The following is a 21,916-nucleotide window of genomic DNA, read 5'->3' on the forward strand; positions in this document are numbered from 1 at the left end:
CGCATGCTAGCGTTGCCAGGCTTTTGAACGGCGAAACCAAGCAAATTAAATTTGCAGTAAGCTTTAACCGTTTCTCCGCCAAAGTTACGAAATACCTGATAGTTGGTTTTGTTTATTAGTAATGCACTACCGAGGACGCACCGACGCCCATGCAAACAGATGTTCGGTGTGGCTTCCATTTCCATTCGCGGTTTTACTTCCAAATCTCTCTCCCCCAAAACTTCCAGGCCCTGCGTCAACTCCAACGCCGTCGCTTTGGCTTCGCTCGCTGGATTATTTTGTGGGACCTTTTAGTTCAGGTTCAGTCGTGTTCGTAACGTCGTCGAGTTGAAACCGAAAAAGCTAGGCAGTTTCTCACAGCTACATATACATATGAGCAGGCAGCAGCAGCAGCGGCAGAGCAGAGAGCAAATCGGTGCAATCTTGAATAGTGTGTTTCCCAGTGTTTCACCTAAAGTTTCTGGCACTATTGCCTTACCAAAGATTCGCTTCAGTGACCACGAACCACGTCCACGAAGGGAAAAAAGCGGCTGACAGAAGTGCGAATTCCAGCAAAGCGGCTAAAAAGTATTGCATACTACGGGGCTGTCATGAAAAATAGATATCGATTTGCCAGGGCATGAAAATAACAATCTGAGCGCGGCTCTCGGGCTAGATTCTGTTTTTAATGTCCAATAAAGTTGTTTGCCCGTTACGAACGGGTATTACGGGCTAATTGCGTCCACATTCGGTGGGTCATCAAATGTGTAGGCCGTATGTGTGTATGTGGGCATGAGATCATCGCCGGAACAGGGCGCCCGCTGGTATGCAATACTTTTTCTCACGCCCCCATTTCTCCCCGCAGCGGAAGTCTAATCCAATTTGGCCTATGACAATACAAACGCACTTTCTTCGCTACGCATTGTCCAGGTGCGTGTGCGTATAGAGAGAGCGAGCGAGAGGGATAGCGGACGAGCAAGCGAGAGGTTAAATATTTAGGTTTAACAGCCAGGCGCGTGTGTGTGACCCATGAGAAGTTGTTGAAAATAATCAACGCCAATCGCCGGAGAACGAAAGCAGAGAAACCCCTACGCGCGCGTGTTTAATTTGTATTTTTGGCACTTTGGTTGGCAAACAGCAAAAGCATTTCCCTATGATTGGCTCATTCTGGAATCTGTGCAGAGCGTGCCCATCAATGCCGGTAGACAAGGTGAGTAACGTGCAATGCTCCGAACAATGTGAATAATAATTACTAACTCTAACTGTAAAGGAAGAATCAAACTACACAAATATTGAACGCCTTTACAGTCGTAGTCCGTAGTCGGGTTGCTTATTGTTGTCAGTAAAGAAGTTCCATTTTAATGTAAAACAAAAACGTTATACTAAAATACAAATCGTAGCAGGGATGAGTTATTTTTAGATAGTTTTCCGGGGCTTTCGCTCCCATAGCCTCTTAGCCCAGTTCGCAGACAGCGAACATTTTGCCAATAGCCTCGAAATCGTTTAATTTATGTGCGAACGTTGTCTGAATCGGCGTGTGGGTATGAGTGAATGCGAGTGCAGGACATAACACATTTTTATTGCATACTTGCGGGCGACAAGTGAAAGGGGCTGCAGCCGAGAAAGGGGTGACTTGGCTTGAGTTATGACTCGTTTCGCAGAATTGCGGGATTAGGGTGAATTTTTTAATATGGAGGATTTAAATTCGACTCAGGGGACCAAGCCAGAAATTTATGGTAAAATAGGAGGTGAATAACTCCCAAAATTTTAATTAATATGTTAATTTATTACGCAAGGCCTATGTTCTTTTCAGGAATTTGGAATTTAATCAATCAAAACTCAAATTTTAAACTAATATTCCATTTTTAAATTGCTCAGCCATAAAAACGAAATAAAAGTATGTAAAGATGTAGAAAGTAACCATTTTAAGTGAACGAGATTTCGGTTCAATTAATGCCATGCGAAAATTCCTTGAACTCTTCCACCTAACTGATTTCCCCTTGGCCACATTTTTCTTCCAACTTTCATAATGTTGATCAATATTACCTTACGTCTGCAATCCTTGGAGGGTCGTCACAAATCGTTTGTCCGAAGCATGCAATGTTTTTCAGCCTTTTTCACACAATGTAGAGCGAATATATATGGAGTGCCAAAGTAAATAACTGAAATTCGTTGGCAGCGAATAAATTAACTTGCATTACGCCCGACACCAATCGCGTCAGCGTCAAGTAACAGTACAAAAAAAAAGAAATATAAAGAGAAACATGGCACCAAGGCAAAAGGCAAGAAAAATGGGCAAAAAGGCTGAAAAGGCCCAGAAAATCAATAGCATATGGCTTGTGGCTTGTTTGGGCCCACAGCTGTGGCCGGCCGGGGTGCCACATAGAACCCGGATTTGGATTCCGATTCGGACCCGGACACGGACACCTACTCCGCCGGAGACGGAAGACCAAAGACCGAAGAACTCGCTCTCCAGCCTTCCAGCGCCGCTATTCCAGTCGCTGTGCGAAACAGCTGATTCATCATTTCGCCATGGCAATGTACACGATTGCAGCAGAAGCGATTCTGACAATTTGTCTCTTGGCGACCAAGTGTTCATTCAAGAAATACTTTTATTCCTTCATATATTCAACATTAGGGCTTGAAATTAAAGAACTAAACGATTAGGTTCTAGTATGGTAAAAAATTGAATTGGAATCCACGAAAAATATTTTTTAAACAAAAAACCTTTTATTTTATTTAAGGCTTGAAATTAAAAACCTAACGATTAGTTTCTAGTATGGTAAAAAATATAATTGGAATCCACGTAAAATATTTTTTAAACAAAAAACCTTTTACTTTTATTTTGATATACGTACTTTGAGTAGACTTTAACATTTCACATTGCGCACATGCCGTCATTCCACGACCTCGCGCATGTGCAGCTGGGAGAGAAGAGATAGAGATAGGGAAGAGATAGAGACTCAGAGAAAGCGGCGCTGTGAGAAAGTAGAGGGAGCGAGGAGAGCGCCATTTAGCCGGCTTTTGCTCGGGCTTTTTGTTGTTGTTTCCCGCTGCTTCTTCAGCCATATGACGTTCGAGGCAAATTATCTTGCGGTATTACATCAGCGCAGAGGAGTCGAACTTTTATGGCGGCACCTTCGCCACCCACTCCCACGCCTACTTACCACCCTCTTCCCAACCACTTCTCACCCACCGAGTCACCCATCCACCTACCTAGCGGCAACAACAAGTGCCGGCCAAGTGTCGCCAGTCGGTCGTCGGTTGCATGCCACACGCTTATTGATTAAGCTCGCATATGGTTACCGCCGTGCTTAATTCTTAGTCACTCCTCGGATCGATCCAGTGCTATTCGCTGACTCCTTACAGTCAGCTGGGCGTCGCCCCTAGTTACACTGGAAGAAACTACGCACGCAGAGGGGAAAATTCCATTTTGAAATAAGAACTGTTTTCCAGCAAGGAATAAATTTGATTAAAACTGTGTGTGCCAGTAGGAGTCTCTAACTAATTTAGTTGTATTAAGCCCGTTCGTTGGCCATCTCGTTTCGGCTTGGGAGTTTATTGTAGAGTGATTTAAATACAAAATCGTTCGCTGTGTATGCTCACTCAACTTATGCCGAGTTATCTTCCACTGGCACTCGCAGTTATATCCGCCCTATTGTTTCGCACATCTATAACCATCCGCAATGTCTTCTACTGGATTGTATAGAAGGCGAGGCGGTTGCCTTTGTTGCTTGGCTATCTTATGGATGCAGGAAACTGCGAAGAGTTGGCCACTTTTATACACAGCATAGTTTAAACTCTTTGCCGTGTAACCAAGTTCATATAGACACATTTTCTGCGAGCTGGGGATTAGGATTTATGTATATGTATAGAAAATGCTGAAAATGCAAACAATTATAATTATTATTGCAAAGAAGAACTTTATACATAACGTACTCATAATGTATAGATAATTATTTACTGATTATAACTGATTTGGTACGCTCAGCAACAGAGATTGTAAAATATTGGTTGTCCTATCCCTTGAGAATGTTTATACCCGTTACTCGTAGAGTAAAAGGGTATACTAGATTCGTTGAAAAGTATGTAACAGGCAGAAGGAAGCGTTTCCGACCATATAAAGTATATATATTCTTGATCAGGATCAGTAGCCGAGTCGATCTGGCCATGTCCGTCTGTCCGTCCGTCTGTCTGTCCGTCTGTCCGTCTGTCCGTATGAACGTCGAGATCTCAGGAACTACAACAGCTAGAAAGTTGAGATTAAGCATACAGACTCCAGAGACATAGACGCAGCGCAAGTTTGTCGATTCATGTTGCCACGCCCACTCTAACGCCCACAAACCGCCCAAAACTGCCACGCCCACACTTTTTAAAAATGTTTTGATATTTTTTCATTTTTGTATTGGTCTTGTAAATTTCTATCGATTTGCCAAAAAACTTTTTGCCACGCCCACTCTAACGCCCACAAACCGCCCAAAGCTGCTACGCCCACACTTTTGAAAAATGTTTTGATATTTTTTCATTTTTGTATTAGTCTTGTAAATTTCTATCGATTTGCCCAAAAACTTTTTGCCACGCCCACTATAACGCCTACAAACCGCCAAAAACTGTGTTTAAGACTCTCCTTCTCTCTTCCACTAGCTGAGTAACGGGTATCAGATAGTCGGGGAACTCGACTATAGCGTTCTCTCTTGTTTTATGATTGAGAACTTAAAACTTTTAGTGTGCATCAAGAGAGTGAAAGTTTCGCACGCCAACTACTTCTTCTCCGGAAACCCCTTCCTATTGCATCTAACGAGGGCAATTTGCACTTTTCTGCCACTGTCTTCCCACAACCGTTGCCTCAATTGCCAGAACCAAAAATGGGGGAAACCAAAGGCAAACTCAAGCCACTATGGGCCAGGAGCCCAGGGAGAAGGAAGTTTTTTGTGCTGTTTTTTCAGTGATTGTTGAAAACCGATGTGCATCTCCATGGATTTGGTGGAGGATCTGCAGCCGGCAGAAAAGTTTTATAATTACTTGGGGTCAAGTGTTTGGAGCCGGTTGGTGTGAAATCAAAAATGAAAAACACTCTTCTGTAAAATTAAACTTGTTTCCCGTTTATATGAAATTGTACTGAAAAACTGTTCAGAATTGTGCTGACGTGTACACAAAACTGACTGACTGGTTAAACATTTGAGGGGCAGAAAATGGAGGTGCACATGTGGCACGAGAGATTTCCCTTCATTTTCATTTTCCGGACTTCTGTTGTTTGTAGAATTGCATTTTTTCAGGCAGTCAGTCATTTGGTTATTTGCATATTTTCAACACAAATCAGTGAATCGCATGCAGAGCGAATATAAAAATTTTACATTTCCCAGAAGTTTTTATTTAATCTGCTGCCGTCTGCTGTTTACTTTATTTTGGTAGAAATTGTTTATGGTTCTTTAAAATTTGCCATTGGCTTGCAATACTAATTGTATATTTATCGATTACATTTTATGACAGAACAGAGCCAAAAACATTTGGTTAACGGAGTTATGGGCTATGAAAATAACTGCATTACTGTTTACAAATATAATATCGCTTTAAGTAAAATATTAGGAATGACATGTGTAAATCAATCGACAAAAATGGGACGTCACTTAGCCTGCTGTTGAATATTTCTGGCAACTTTATTATAGCCTTGATTACTCGATTTGTATGTGCTCGGGCTCTTATAGCGTGTTAATCAGTAACACTTTTCATAGCCATTAAAAACTATACACGAATGTCGAACGAGCACGAAATGTCTATCAAGTCGTGCTCATCAATGTCAGGCGATTAGAACTTGTATGGTTCAAACTTTTTTCATTAAAGCAGAAGCTCTTGATAGCCGCGTATGATGCAGCTATGAGAACGTCGGTTAAATGACAATTATAAGCCACTTGCTGATGATTTCCGTCTTATCTCATTTGAGGCAGGAGGGAACCAAAAAACGCCAAGAAAAAATTAATTAATTTGCGAAGGCGCATCGCTAACCGTTGGTCCATCCGACTACGACCCATCCTTGGCACATTACGTCAACTTTGGCTCTAGGACTTCCACCTTATTGTCCCCCCAACCCTCTATTCAGCAAAAGAACCATCCATCCATCAGCATCCTGGAGAGCAGGGCCGAGCCATCACATCGTCTACCGTATTTCAATTTCAATTTCAATTTTCTGCCTTTGAACTAATGCAATTATAATAATTTCCCTGCGCAAGTGAATGGATTACAGCGCCGGTCTAACGGCCTGCCAGGTGCCACATGCCACATGGCACTTTCCACATCCCGTATGCAATATGCTATGCGCTATATACTACATAGATGGGTCCCGGCCTGTCGCCGCTGCACTGACGCAGTCTTCAAAACCCCTTAAACCCTATCCTCAGCCTCTGAACCCATCGCCATGTTGGCTGGCGACCAAGTTGCAAGGGGCTGTTGATGCTGACAGTGCTGATGGTAATTTTATTGGACAGTTGGTGAAGAGGGGGTATATCGCGGCATTTCTGGTTAAGAAGCTCTTGGGTTTCTTAGGCATCTTACTTTTAATGTCATCACTCAGTATCGCTGTCATACATTAAATTCTATATGATGCATTTCTTGAAATAAATGTAAATGGGCAGTTTATTGATAATAAATTAAAGAAAAACCCAGTTTTATTATCCAAGGCGCCACATTAAAGACTTAAACTTTATGCAGATAAGCTAATCCTTATGTCCTAATTGAAAAGGACCCCAACGGACAAAATATTTAAAATGTACTTGTCTTATTATTAACAAAAAAATGTATAAGATGTGGTGTGCTTTTAGATACGACTTAAACACAGGTTGGACTACAAGCGTGTAACGCGTAACTACCATAATTTATACCGATGATTACATCCAGGTGTTTTCTTCTACAACATTTTTTGCCTGATCCAGCTCTTCAGGCTTTTAGAATCCTTGGCTGTACTCCCACTGTTTAGCCGCGAATGGAAAGCAAAGAAAAAATTCTTCTTTTGCATAAAAAGTTAAACGATCCACGCTTTCAGACTCTAGTGCTGCCTTTTGCTGCGCTTTTGTTGTTAACTTGGCCAACACAAACAAACCGAAAATGTGTGCGTGTGAAAATCCCATTATATAAACGATATGAAAACTTGTGTGCGTATGCATTTTTTATGCGTTTGGCCGGCGGGATGGCGAAAAACTTTTGCTTAACAATACAAAAGCGTAAAATATTTAAGTGGCCCTGAAGGGAAGCAAAGTGATGGGAAGGGGAAGGAAAGGGAAAGGGGAAGCATTGTTCTGTCCCTCATCTGACCTTATTTGCTTATAAGTAATGTGTTAGCTTTGGTTTTTGGCAAGCGAAGAGGAAGTCGCTGCCAATTGGCCGGGAATAAATGCATATAAAATTCCCAAATTATCGGAGTGATATCAGCTGAAAAATGCTGCAGCATTTTGGAATATTCAACATGTTTTAACAAAGTTTAAGTAAATATTTCAATGGCCATAAATAACAAATATATTGTAAACTCAACAAAATTCAATATAATTCTACAAGTTGCTTCAAGAAAGAACTTTGCTGGCACGTTGTCATTCGCTGGTTGGATATAATTTCAAATTATTTGCCATTTTATTGCGATGGCAATGGCAATTTGATATGCTGCTGAAATATAAATAAGACTGCAACATGAACACAACAATGGACAATTATGTGCACAACCAAGAGATCTGTATTCACAGAAGCATTAGCACATACCCATTCAAACACCAATGTTTGCTTTGCACGCTGCAGTGCAATTCTGTACTGCATTGTCTTAATGGCATTCAACCAACGTTCAGCGTTTTCAATTGCGAGCATTGGGGGATTTAGCCAACTCGGCTTCATCACGAGCCAAGTTCATCTGGGTTTAAGTGGATCCAGCTAGATCCGCAGATTGCGCAATGTGCCAGACATGTCTGTCACACACTTACTGCTGTTTCGGCGTTGTTCAATTCAATAAAATGTTTACAGAAAAAAAAGGGCACATGGTGTTTGAAATGAATTTTGGTTTTAAGCCTAGTCTACGCAATGGCACCTTTGAAATATTGTTTAGATATGGTTTATTCACGGAGCACTATATTTTGATGTGTAAAAACTTTGCCAATCACTAAAGAAAGATTAAATTTCTTGACTGAATAGTAATATACTGAACAACGCTTATAAAGTTCGTTTAAATAGCTTAAAATCCTTTATCAATTGCAACTAAATACCTCCGATTGCCTGATTCCTGGCTAGACAGCTCTGCAACTCCGGACCAAGTTATTTGAGCACTGGCAAAAACGGACGAGTACACAGAATGCTGATGATTTAAAACTTGTCAGCTTTATTGGAAGAATATATAAGAACGGCGTGATCTAATCCTCACGCTTTGCTGATGACTTTATTGACGTATTGAATGATGTAACTCATAGTTTGCCTTACTTAAACTACGTACCCATTAAACAAATTATCAGACCCTAGATTAAAATATAGCTAAATTTGGGAACTGAGCAAGGCATAAGACCTGTCATATTCAGATAGATAAAAAGGGACATAAAAATTCACGAAGTTCTCTTACTTCCAGAATTTTTGTCATTTTTGTTTAGGGTTCTTTAGTAAAACTTCGTGCTTGGGAAAACAAAGGCTGTGAATAATCTAAACGCGCTGTTAACTGCTAATGTTTTTCGGCATAATGACTCGACTTTGTTTTGTGAAAAGCGGAAATGCGGTAATACGAGTATTTGAAGGATGCTGAAATGAGTTCACCGAGAAGTTGACATCACATTCATTTTTCCTTGAACTTCGTTTTCCATCATGGCTGACGTAAGTTCGGTGTACTTTTATAAGCGGAAAATTTCCTTCAGAATGCACTTTTGATTGCAGCTGCAAATTGCCAGCAGATTCTGCGGCCAGAGGAAAGACGCCAAAGAAAGCTAAGACCCAGCAGCTGGAAAGAGTGTCAACAAAGGCTGAAAACGTCGAAGTTGAAATGCCTTAACTCAAGTCACTGTGCTAGTCTCTTCTAAAATGTGTATTATGTTTTAACGAAAATAAAAAGGAAAGAAAGGTAAAATTGGGATGCCATTAAAGATAAGTTTGTAACAATAAGCCGTTGCTTGTTTTAAAATGTGACGTAGAAGCGTTAAAAAGTATGTAACAGGCAGAAGGAAGCGTTTCTGACCATATAAAATATATATATTCTTGATAAGGATCAATAGCTAAATCAATCTGGCCATGTCCGTCTGTCCGAATGAACGTCGAGATCTCAGGAACTAGCTGAGTAACGGGTATCAGATAGTCGCGGAACTCGCCTATAGCGTTCTCTCTTGATTGAAATGTAAATGTTTCCTTAATATTTCGTAATAAAGTAACAAGGTCTCTGATAACATCACATAAGTGTTCTTAATGTTATTCAGCTATTTATATTGTACAATATATTATTATTGTATAATATATTCTTGATGTTTTGTATGATTTTTTAGCCGCGTTCAGGGTTTTGGGGGACTGAAAGCTAAGCGCGTGCCATATCGATGGGAAAGTCGCGTTGTCGACGGCGTCGTTATTCACATGAGTGCACTAAGCAGAGCATCTCACAGAAATACTCACCCACACAGACGCAGGCATATTCGTTCACCCGCACACTGACAAAATGCACTCGTGCGGTAATCGCTGAACAAGGAAAACAAAAGGAAAAGCCATTGAAGGCACGCACAAGCGACGGAAAATAGTTTTTCTTTCATTTTCCCTCTTTTTCCAAGCTTAAAGGCACTATCGAATTTCAGTTTAATTGCTTAACATTAAATAACGCTTAGCAGCAGAGGCGAACATGTATGGAAATGGAGATGCAGATACGGGTGTCTTTCTTGCAGTTTGTCTCGGAGGCAGACGACAGACAGGAAAATGCAATTATAACGGCCCGCCCCTGGACCACTTGATGTTTTCGTTGTTCAGACGTTTGAGGGGCGCGTAATTCCAGATGCATTCTGCTCACAAATATGACGAATATTTGCTAGGCGGGCGGAAGGTGTCACAAAAGTTTGCCTGCATAAATTGCTCAGGAAGTGCTGCAATTTCTCGGCCCAAGTATGTGTGAAAAGTTATCATTGGCAGAGTGTGCGAGAAAAGAATTTGATAACATAAATGGATTTTAATTTTCATTTGTTGGCGTAAAGAGATTGCTAAGGTTAATGCTGTAAAAAGCACAAAGATAAGGGAAGTGTTAAGTTTATTTGCACATACACAGTTAGTTACACAGTGCGCCTTGATTTCAGTTTATGAGGGATGTTATTTAGTTCAAACATTAAGTTAAGCACACATTTTATTTGCAGAAATAAACAAAAATATAAGAGAATGCTATTCAGATTCATTCAGATTCGTTTAAGTACCCTAACCACAGACTAAATTCGCTGTTCGGCCTAAAAGATGAAACGTAACTGGGGTAACACATATCTGAAATATTTAATGTATGTATGTATTTTATTCCTGGCTTACCGAATCCGATGACTTATGCAGAATTTATAGAGCTTGCCGGTGGCTCTTTTGCAGTTGCCACAAGCAATTTGATTGAGATTTGCCCAAGGACTGGGCCACATAAATCAGGCTGTCCCATCGACAGCCATGTCAACGCTAAGCCGTCGAATCAAAGCCGAAGCCAAAGGCCCCGAGCCATGGGGTCCAAAGGTACATATAAGGATTAGAATTGAAAAGGACCCAGACGATATGTAGCACATGGGCTGTGGGGAGAGCAATAAAAGCGTCTTAAAAGTTTAATGTCCCTCGATTTGCGGTTGCATACAAATGACTTTTTAGCCGTCGTCTGCGCTCTCCTCTGCACTCCTGTTTCCTGTCTGTCTTCCTTTTTGTCGTCTGACTTTTGGATTGGGGCGCAAATAAATCGCAGCACTGAGTTTAACGACTGCCTTTGCCCTGTTATTTTCTAGCTTAATTGTATGTTGACATTAAATTGTAGCATAACTAGTCGGGAGTTCTCCCAAACTTTAATAGATGGTGAAAGCTTTTTGGGGGAAATTAATGTTATAAGGAGCACATGCAAGTTGTAAAGAGCAAGCTTAAATGTTAGCTGTTTAGGATAGGAATAGGGGTATACTTAGGGGTATATTTCTTTATATTTAAGTTAAATTTAGGGGGAAAAAGGTGAATTCTTGTATTTCTTCCCAAACGCGCAAACGCCAAATAGGCGTAATATTATTTCTAAATTTATTTTTCTGAATACAAGGCTGTACGCATTATTACTTATAGCTTCATACATTTTATTTAATCGGTTAAGTCAAGTCGCTGAAAAGTATGGAAGGTAAAAGGAAGCGATTGATAAGAATCAGTAGCCGAGTTAATTACATATATATTTAATAATATTACGTACGAGATGAATCCATTACTCTGGCTGCGGTTGTAAATTAATTGCCACTAATTAAATGTTGTCCGCATGTTGTTCTGCTTTTATTTCAAAAGAAACTAAATCCATATTTATGGTAGAGGGCAACGGCAAAAACGAAAGAAGGCGCTCTTGCAAATGAGTCTTCTTTAATTTAATGAAGGTGACCTCTAGCCGGGGCTTTACTGACGATTGGTTGCACGATGTGCCTCGTTGCCTCGTCGACCTCTGGTGGTGCATTTATACAGTGCGAAAAACGTGTCTATTAACAATAAGTACATTAAATAATCTCTAGCTCTATTCGTTTTGATTCATTCTAACCCTAAACGCTTAATATTCTAACCGATGCCAAACATTTTTAAAAGGTTTATATACTCAATGGAAACTACAGATAGAACTTGTTATATTGTTTTCTTTTTTACAATCCTTTCCAAGTTAAGATGTATTGTTTTTCTTAAACTTTGGCAGTGGCTAGCCTTAACTGACTCCTGACTGCCGGTCAATCTGCGTCAGTCAGTCATTCGGATGCTTTGTGTCGTCTCTTATTCTCGGAAGTGCAGCTGGCAATTAAATTTGTGGCAGCAGCATCATTTCTGCCCACCTGGGCCACTGCTGAGTGAATTAATTGCCGGCACAGACCACGCAAAATGGCAGCAAACATCCCTCGGGCCAAGTTAGATGAGCAATCGAGCAAACTAAGCCGTTGTGTCACAAAGGCACGCACCAGAGAAAAATGGGAACGGGTGGGGCAGGGTCCGCCTGCGGCCAACATGGAACTGATGATCAGGTGCTTTGTAGGCCCAGCCTAGCTAACGGAAACCATAAAAGCACGGTGTGTATGCGGCTGTTGTCTGTGCCAGACAAAATGGTGTCAAATGGCAAAAATGCATCGTAAACAAAAAGTAAATGAAAAAACTTTTCAAGCAAGCCGAGGGCTGCGGCAAAAGTAACAGCCCAAAATAACAGCAATGGAAGTTTGTACTAAACCGCAGCTTTACAATAACAATTTGCATAGCTTTGATATTTTTTTAAGTGGCTGGAATGTTAAAGTTGCACTTGCACATTTATAAAACACTATTACATTTGGGGAACCCTTGTATAATAATAGCAATGAAGACTCAGTTTGCTATTTCTGTAATATTTTCATTTCATAAATTATATAATTTTGCAGCCAAAAATATATAAACTCAGCGCCAGTTAAAAATATATGAAATTATAGCTTATAATATAAAATGTTTGTATACCGCACAATGTGCAACAAACTTTCGAATCTAACCTTTCGGAACGCATACGACAAAGACATATTCTTGCTCCCCAAAAATGTGGTTGTCACTTCAAAGGACTATACCAATACACAGGCAAATATATGAGACCGCAAAACAAGGATCTCCGAGGCGATAACTATGCTTCGAGGTGTCATTTTGCTTGTTTTGCCCGCATAAAACTTGAAAGGTCCCTTCGGGTAGATTAAACACGCACACGAACTTCCCACACAGACACATTTCTGCGGTCAGAGACTTAAGAGTGTGTAACTTATGGTGCAACTGACGCCGGCAAGTATGCTACTAAAAATACTGAAATCCAATCCCCACCACCCATGAGCCATAAATTTATCTCCAGAATGTGCATCAGATACAGGAAAATCTATACAAGAAATATGTCTGCAGCGTGGACATTTATTTATGGGATAGTTAGGGACACCACAAATTGGGCACCGCTCCATGCGCCCAGTATTCATGCCAAATAAGTGGCAATTACCTCCTGGAAAATTAATAAAGAATCACTTGGTGCCAGCGCCTCTGACGCCTTTTAGCCGCACACCCTTCACCGTTTACAATTTTAATTAAAAGTAATCTAACCAGCGGGAGGGTTCTGCCGCCCGCCCATCTGTCAGCTGTGGGATAGTTGAGATGTCAGCAGGCTTATCGGGATTTCAACATCACTGCACAGGGAGACCTAGTATTTCGCAGCTGTGGGATGGCCGCCTCTCTCGTAAGAATGATTCCAATTTAAGCAGTATGATTTCCCCAAACAACACTCTCTCGCCTAGCTGGCCCAAAAAGACGCGCAACGCTTAAAATTTCATGTGATATTAAAGTTTAACGCACTTGCGAAAAAAGCGTATACACACTATTTAAATATTTATGCTAGAGTGCGGATGCATTTGGTGACCGCAATCAATTGGACCACCACAGACATAAATCAGTTGGAGAAATATAAGTTTTTTTCAGGAACCCCTCCCTTGACATGATAAATTGTTGCAGCTGCCCAGGAAATACACTGAAAGTTGGTGGGGTCGTAAATAAGTGTGTAAATAGACTCCACCTTGTGTGCAGGTGCGAGTCTGCCACGTGGCACGAACCTCCCCGCACTTTTGGCAGTGCGAACGAAGGCTACGCTCCTGACATCAACTGTCAATTCATATGACAAACGAGCCCTCGTAGGCTCGAGTTTTACCCCAATGAAATGAGCTCTTACTGCTAAATTATGCAAAAGGTGCGTGCCGTCGAGGTATGGCGCTGCCGAAGGCGAGGCACTCGATCCATTCCACCCAAGTGAGCCTTATTGATTGGCAAAGAATGATTTGCCACAGCTCCTTATAATTGGTCTAATGCGTTGGCGGATATTGGAGTGTGTCTAAACTGAAGGGGTCTTCCCGCAACTGGGTTAAATGCCTCTGGTTTCATTGTTTGGATTATGTGTGTATCCTTGCCGCAGGGCACAATGAGGGAGAGTGATAGCTATTGCAGCTTAATTTATTAAGTGCTTTAGTGACTGGTATAATGTCAAAGATTAGATATATTAAGCCCATTAGAGACATAAAGATAATTATCTGTAATTCACATAAAAGGCGAAAATACTATATAGAGTGCGCAAGTCATAAAAAGAATTTAAACCTTAGTAATCACATTACGTCGAAACTATATAGAGTCAATTATTCAAATGGTAACCGGTTAAACCATTGCCTTTTTACTTATTATCAAGTAAACAACCGATCCCGATTAGGAGTTTAAAAATTAAAATTAAACCAAGGAAATGGGTGCTGCAAATAATTAATATAATGTTTACTGTCTTTTGACATTGCGTGCCAGCCGGCAATTATTTCATTGTACAAAAGTGGAGCAGGAAACGACGTCGAGACAAAAAAAGTTAAGCTCAGGTAGACACACAAAAATTCTGTGGGGCAGGAGGAGAGTTCCAAGCCGGCCATAATTAAATCGAGTGACTTGGCTGCTCCACGAGAATGTCCTGGAAAAGCTGTCTGTCCTGTCGGTCAGGACAGTCGCTGCAGCTGTCTTAGCCAGTTTGTGTTTGAAAGAGTTTCACCCAATTTCCAGCTTACATGCAACGACTTCTGCTCGAAATGTCCAAGTCCCTTGGCTTAGATCGATACGCGCTGTCGTGGCCATAAAACAAGTTGCAAAATAACACAAACACAAGCCGCTGTAACTACCGAAGTGGCAGCAAGAGTAACTGTTGCAGTAGAAAACAGGCCATTAATATGGATTTTTCTCTGGCCATTGTCGCAATTATCAAATGGCTGCAGTTGTAATGGAGAAAGTGGGTGGACGTTCTGCCGCATTGAAATGCGGCAAACCGCAATTTGGCCGAGAGCCCGAAACAAAACTGTTTGACTCACCAGCCAATTGGCCAACAGCCCTGGGCCTAAAAGGCTGGCCCTGGCAAATGAAAATATTTACATGTGGCCATATGTGGAAGTGGTTAGTTTTTGTCGGTATCTTTGTGGTATTTGTCATGCGTTCTGCTGTAATTATTATCCATGTAAAGATGCGCCCATTGTTTCATTCAGCAGGAAGAGCCGTTTTAACGGATTACACATACTCGTAAATGCAGTTGGACCAGCTAAGCCTTTTATGATTTTACATCATTTTTATTACCAAGGATAATTCCAGTAATAAAATATTGAATTTTAGTTTCACATAAAAGAACATTAATAAGAAAAACAGTGCTGAAGCACGGCTGTGAACCCATATCTTATTGACTTTTTTTTAAGGTTAAAAAAATTACAAAATTAAATAAATCATTACTTTTGGTCAAAAAATCAGAATTATCAAGATGACTATATAATATTCTAAATTGTAATCATTGGCTTATATAGTCTATGGGGAGAAACTATTTTTATTTTTATTTTATGTATTTAGGGTTTGGGGATGTGTTTTAAAATTCTTAAGTCATTTACTGTTAAGAGAGACAGAGAGAGAAAGAGAGAGAGACAAATATAATTTTCTTAGATGAGTTTAGACTGATATCCCCTGGGTAACTTGTGAATGAAATAGTTTTCAAAAGATGCATTTATAACAATTTAACCGAAACTTACTATCCCCCTTGAAATATTACTTGATTGCTTTCTGACTCAACGCAATGTTTATCTCTCATCCTTCCCCCAGCAGCTCCACTCGGAGTATCGGAGCACTTATCGCTGGCATGAATTTACGGGCAACTCGCGGCCAGAGGTTGTGCGACGGGCGCCTGCCCCAAACCCAAGTCAATTTGTTGGTGAGTTGCGAAGACATTTGTCTTGCGCCCATTGTCACGGACTATTTATTGATCTCGCTCTGATTCGACTTTCGATTGGATTTTGCGGATCTGCAGGAGCGACAAATGAACCGCCATTGCCGCGCCGGAAAAAATGCCCAGAATTAGCATATAAATCGCACGAGTTCATTATAGGATCGGAGTATACAGATGGACGCCGGGATGCCAGTGCACATCGTTTGGCGAGAGTAAGTGTCGTATAATGTATTTCCTATTTCCACCTCCATTTTTGACAGCTGCAGCGAATTTTAAATACCATTAATGACTTTAAAATTTATCACTACTACCTATTATATTTCATAAAGAAGAGGGAAAATCAATGTCATTTTAGCGAAATATATTTGAAAGAACATCAGAAAATGAGATTATTAGAAATGCATAATATTGGTCTTACAAAAATTTTAGGGAAATTAATTATTTGAAATAATATATATAAATTAACTACGTAGCAGTGTAAAACTTGGGAATATAATTTTAAAGAAAACTTTTTTCTATTTATCCCAAGTTTAAATTGTGAACTTTTTTTGCTACTTAATCCAAGCTCTCATTTCTGTATATAAAAAGTTTTTTAAATATGCAAGATTATTGTGCATATCCACGTCTCCATGAACAAGCTAAAAACGCAAATCCCAACTAGCTATCCACATGTTATAGTAGAGTTACATTCAGTTTATGGCCACACAACCTTTATGCGCTTTTGACATTTGAAGAGGACCGCGAGAGGAAAATGAAATGCGCTGTGGTTTTTAGTAAAAAGAGTATAAAACTTTCTTATTTGTATACCCTAAGTTATATTTACTCGTCGAGAAACCGATGCACTAGTTAGCCTTCCTTGTACTGCCTATTAGAATCGCGCCAGAAGTTGAGCATTTGGTTATACACCTAGAAGGTAGATGGCGTAAATTATTTGTTTTAATTAGGCTTAGAGGGTATAACGTTTTCATTGGCAGTATATTTTCATGCACGATTTTTATGGGCTTTCGAAAGCCCACCGCCATTACGGGAGACTTGCCATTAGGGTTAATGCGTTTAAGCCGCGGCCCTCATAAAAAAGTCGACGCTCTCAAATGCCACAGGAAATACACAAAAGCCGTTCAAAAAAGCTTCATGTGAGCTGGGTCCTTTCCTAGTTCATTTTTGGCCCCTCCTCTCCAACCGTAGACTAATTAATAATGAGGCACACAGTGGCACATGTTGCAAGGACATTGAAATACGTGAGCAAAAATCAGTGGCATTCACAGATGCACGCGTTTGAGGGAGTTTGTGCCTTTGGGCATCCACTCTGGTTTTCAAAATATAACTATTTGTGCTCTTATATCATTTATATTATAGCTTTTCAATTTAAATACCGAATGCATAAATGTAGTTACAATAGTTTTGAAACTCTCAGGAAGTTAATCAATCAGGTGTGCTTAAAATTATATGAAACTAAATAATGTTGCCTTACTTGACCATTGAAAGTTCATTCATTACTCGTTAAAATTTTCCTCTCCAAGATTCCTTTTCCGCCACTGACCTAAATACTTGTTTGTTCGCCAGAATACTGGGGAAAGTGTGCTTTTGACATACTATCATGGGCACCCTGACAATACATAATTAATTGACTCTACCTCATGACGCACGTCAACAGGGCGTATGCGTATTATTTACGACCAGCTAATTAACCAGACATGCCCATACATCTCTAAAGCCCTTAATGCCCTCTCTGTCTCTTTGCAGTCGGAGGAGCGCGGTGGCACACCCTCGCGCCGCAGCAAATCGGAGGGACCACCCGTTGTGCCCAATGGACGTGCGTATCCCATTGCCACGGAGATCGACGGAACCACAAGAAAACAGGTACACAATTGTCACATGACTGGCACTGCACGCAGCCAAAGCGCTCGGGTGTCTAATTCCATAGTTGTCTATGACCAAACCAAATAAGTCAAATATTCGTGTGTGCACTTCGAATTTGGGAGCTTGGGTGTCTATGTGTGTGTTTGCAAGTTCAAGCCCCAGCATGCCTGTATTAGTTGAATCATTTCTGCAAGCCCAACAGTATTGGATGAGGTCATTGGGGTCTCGCATTCTTGTCCAGAAATAGCTTTCCACCAGCGCAATGCAATTGTCTGTCCTAACGTGAAAGCTACATTATGGGATTATATTTGAAACACCCTTATTTACTTGGACTATACTTTTGTAACTCTAATGATACTTAATTTAAAGTTTTTAAAGATTTCAACGAAATACATTTTAGATCCTTTGGTTAACGTTTTGCATCTAACTTACCTTGAATTGAAGTTAAATCTCTATATTTCATTTATTTTGATTTTAAAAGTAATATTTAAAATGTACCAACTAAAGGGTCCTCTCATAAAATTTAAAGCTAACGCCTAACGTGAATGCAAAGTAAGAGCCTCAGTCCGATTGAACGTTTGTGGCGCCACATAAAGTGGGAAAAACTTGTAGATAAAGGACCTGTCCCAGTTTTCCGATCAGAGATAGAACGCGCCTTGGACCATTGGGCCGGAACTTGGTGGCAGCAACAGTTTCTATTAGCGGCGATGCTGTCTATCAGCCAGCCCCCGAAATCCCCTCCGGACACCCAGCATTCGTACGCCTGTTTCGCACTGCCTGCAACTTTTACAGTCTTTTTGCCTTTATTGGCAATTTTCCCCGTGCAGGACATGCTGTTGAACATTTGTAGTTCGTCGCGCCTTTGCGGCTATGGGAAAATTTCATTTACTCACACGGGCATGATTGCATGTGTCTGCATTTGCAGTGAGTGATCCCGAGCAGCATTGAGTTGTCAGGCAGAATGTCAGTTTGTCGGGTGGCTACTCGACCTGAATGTACAATTTTAATCTGCAAAACCCTTCAACATTTGCATAAGTTGTACATCGATTTTTTACCCCATTCTATACGAGCACTTGTATAGTAATATCCGGATACTTTCAATACTTAGTACATATTTTGCCGTTCTGATTGTGGCCATTGTGCTTGTGCTTGGTAATGCATGTAACAAGGGTTTTATGCTAGTTTTTATCTCCCTATACTTTCTTCTGTTGGTGAATAAAACACGAACGTGAATGTGTTAGATTACATTTGATTTTATATTTGTTGATAAAGGAGTATTCTGCGTTTTAAAGTTTCTATGCATACATTTTGGGGCAATGCTTAACAGTAGGTATTATGGCATATACTTATTTATTGTGTTTTTTAAGTGGCATTTGTGGCATTTGAAATTATTAAATGAAGTTCTTCCCACAAATATTTATATACTGTTGTTACTTACTATAAAAAAGTTAATCTTTTATGAAAATACCAGTTGTATTTTCGAATATATTTTTAGTTATGTCAGCATTGCAGCCTGAACCCTTTTATACTCTCTCCAGTACTAGTCAATTTAAATGTATTTATTTGTGTATTTGGGGCTGTAACCTATCTTTATAACGCAATTAGTAATAGATGTTCAAAATTTTCAATTTATACTTGTATTGTGTGTATTTCTTCTCTTTCTCGTTCTCGTTCTCTGTTTCTCCACCTATGACTAACCGGTATCTTCTTCTCTATGTTAACTGTGCTCTGATCGTCCCCAAAAAATATGAAAACTAACCTTGATTAATAAATAATAATTAAACATTAAACTTATCCTTACACTCAATGCGACACTGCTATGCTTTCTTTTCTCGTTCTCGTTCTCTTTTCTCTTTTCTCGATTCTCCATTCTCGATCTCGTTCTCTTTTTGCTTAAACCTTAAACCCCGAAACCCTTTTTCGTTGTGTCATTCTGCTCTTCTCTTCTCTTTCGCAGGCGGGTGAGTCAAATGGGCTATTGAAAAAGACCATCAATAAGTTGAGCACTGAGTACCGCCTGCAATTCGTGTGGCCCACAGTCCGACGCATAAAGGGCGGCGGCGAGGCGGCGTCTAGGGCCGCAGCCGGGGACTATCCGAGAAAGTCCATATCGCTGGGCGTCCTTCGGTCCGGGGGCCAAGGTCACAGTCACACCCAAAACCAGAATCAGAGTCAGAGTCTGACCCAAGCCCAGAATGGTCACACACATCACACGATGATGGGTGGCGGTGTGGGCTTGCCGACGGTGCATAAAAAACGAACAACAAATCAGAAAGAAGGTGCGACAACAAATTGTCGTCGCTAAGCATTTATTTATCATACTAAACAAAACCGAAAAAAAAAAATACAATTAATTATATATGTGAAACAAACGAAACATTTCCTACTAGCGCATAGTTTCTTTCAACTACTATATGTAATACTAAAACTAATTTTTAACAATCCAAAAGCGCGTGCGTACTAAATGAGTTGACATTTGATTTTTAAATTAAATTTACTTAATTAATTTACTTAATCAACCTAACAAACTAATTCACGGCAGATTGCGTAATATTTTGTTTACTAACCTCCGTAACCGTTGAGATTTGTTTATTTTTCAAGATTTTTAAATGAAAATTTGTGCCGTGGCAGCAGCATTGAGCCCAAAAAAAAAAACCAAAAAAGAAAAGCCCAATAGAAAAGTGTTGAATAGTGTTGGTAAACTAACATAGTCTTAACAATTTTTCCGCTCTCACCGCCGCCATATAAAAAATGCTAACTTGCTACCAAGCAATCAATCGAATTCGAAATCAAGTTTTTATGTACACGTCGTCGTAACTTTCGCTTTATAATCGTACTCGTACTTATAAATATGTATACTACATTGCTCAAAACTAAGATAGATATTTTCTAGAATAATTACCTTGAACATTTCCGTATGATTTCCTCTTTCTTTCTGTACGTACAACAAATGTTTCGTTTAACGCTTTTGTAACTAAAATTATATTATTTCAAGCAGTTAGCAATTCTTTACTGTCTAAAATTTTTTTCATATAGAACGAAATTATGCTAAATTCCTTTCCAAAGACAAAACTAAACCCGACTCTAAAAGATTAAACACAATCAAGACTTTCTTCTTAGCCCAAAACTGACGTAAGTGTTGAACTAAATTTAATGTTTATTAGTGCTAAACCAATTCAATTTCCTTTACTGCCGAGCGTAAAATTGCGTTGATCAATCGAAAATTGATGGGATTATTCTCGGGTCGTGTCCATTCTCATCCAACACGCAGTGTCAATGCAATTTTACGTGACGAACTGATGAATTGATAAATTGAAAAAAGCCAAGTGTAGTATGAGCATGTTGTGGCCGCGGGTTGTGTGATATATCCCGTTTTCATTTAGATGGAAGCGTAAAAGTTATTACATAAGTTGCCTTAGTTTCGTTGCATGTGTGAAACGACAACCAATCGAAATTACTATAGTGTCATGCATTAAACCGACAACCATTAATCAATCAGTCAAAACGGCATCATCAATTTGCTATCAATCGTATATACCTGTATTACTCACGTGTAACATATCATCGGCAAGACAAATTGGCAAGCTTAGTGAGGGTTAGCTTAGGCTGTGGGCAGTAAATGTGAATATCACTTTTCCAAATACTAACAAAATTTACAGTTTAAGCAATGCTCATAGGTAAGGCAACCGGAAACGGAAGTGAAAAACGGCAATAAAATGAAACCTTACCCCTATACTTATACGCTAAATTGTTAAGTGCATCTGCATCTCAGTGGCAATTAGTGGCTTCAAATGCAAAATGCTTTTGTCTTGCCTTTAACCCTTGTGCGACGCCTCGAGCTTCCAGCAATAGTGTACAAAATTGGACGTAGTGCTTACAAAAATGCTACAAATATCTAACTAACTATCTAAAAAGTGAATTATCCAACGCTGCATTCAACTCGAATTGTAAACACATATTTTACATAAGAAAGAATACAACAATTGGTTTGAATTTCGTTCTATATTCCAAATAATAGTTACCCTAAATTGTTCAAACATATCCCCAGAAACTACCAGGAAACCATGCCAAACACGCTTCAACCAACATTCAACATTTTAGATTTTTAATTCTGAACTCAATGCCAAAAACACAAATTGATTTTCA

The 21,916-nt window shown here is 39.9% G+C and overlaps 1 protein-coding gene and 2 long non-coding RNA genes across 14 annotated transcripts in view; 2 read left to right on the forward strand and 1 right to left on the reverse strand.

Moving 5' to 3' along the window:
* Nucleotides 1-279: 279 nt before the first annotated feature.
* The window catches only part of LOC6536001 (nucleolar and coiled-body phosphoprotein 1), a 31,979-nt gene continuing 10,342 nt past the window's right edge, over nucleotides 280-21,916 (forward strand). For 2 of the 12 annotated variants that reach the window (XM_015192022.3, XM_039375669.2), the window contains exons 1-6: nucleotides 298-567; nucleotides 845-1,189; nucleotides 15,787-15,895; nucleotides 15,992-16,122; nucleotides 17,654-17,770; nucleotides 19,728-20,049. In XM_015192022.3, coding sequence (XP_015047508.2) covers nucleotides 1,133-1,189; nucleotides 15,787-15,895; nucleotides 15,992-16,122; nucleotides 17,654-17,770; nucleotides 19,728-20,049 — 736 coding nt within the window. In that variant the 5' untranslated portion in view covers nucleotides 298-567; nucleotides 845-1,132. Of the gene's footprint in view, nucleotides 568-844; nucleotides 1,190-15,786; nucleotides 15,896-15,991; nucleotides 16,123-17,653; nucleotides 17,771-19,727; nucleotides 20,050-21,916 lie in introns of all 12 variants that reach the window. The other 10 variants (XM_002096580.4, XM_015192026.3, XM_039375661.2 and 7 more) reach the window with 10 other exon arrangements.
* Nucleotides 10,354-10,856, reverse strand: LOC120321777. The gene is made up of 3 exons (XR_005561499.1): nucleotides 10,781-10,856; nucleotides 10,477-10,718; nucleotides 10,354-10,418 (listed from the first exon to the last, which is right to left on the reverse strand). It is a non-coding gene; the product is annotated as an uncharacterized LOC120321777 (long non-coding RNA).
* Nucleotides 10,370-10,897, forward strand: LOC120321778. The gene is made up of 2 exons (XR_005561500.1): nucleotides 10,370-10,448; nucleotides 10,507-10,897. It is a non-coding gene; the product is annotated as an uncharacterized LOC120321778 (long non-coding RNA).

This window comes from Drosophila yakuba, chromosome 3R (genome assembly GCF_016746365.2).
Source record: "Drosophila yakuba strain Tai18E2 chromosome 3R, Prin_Dyak_Tai18E2_2.1, whole genome shotgun sequence".
Classification (NCBI taxonomy): Eukaryota; Metazoa; Arthropoda; class Insecta; order Diptera; family Drosophilidae; genus Drosophila; species Drosophila yakuba.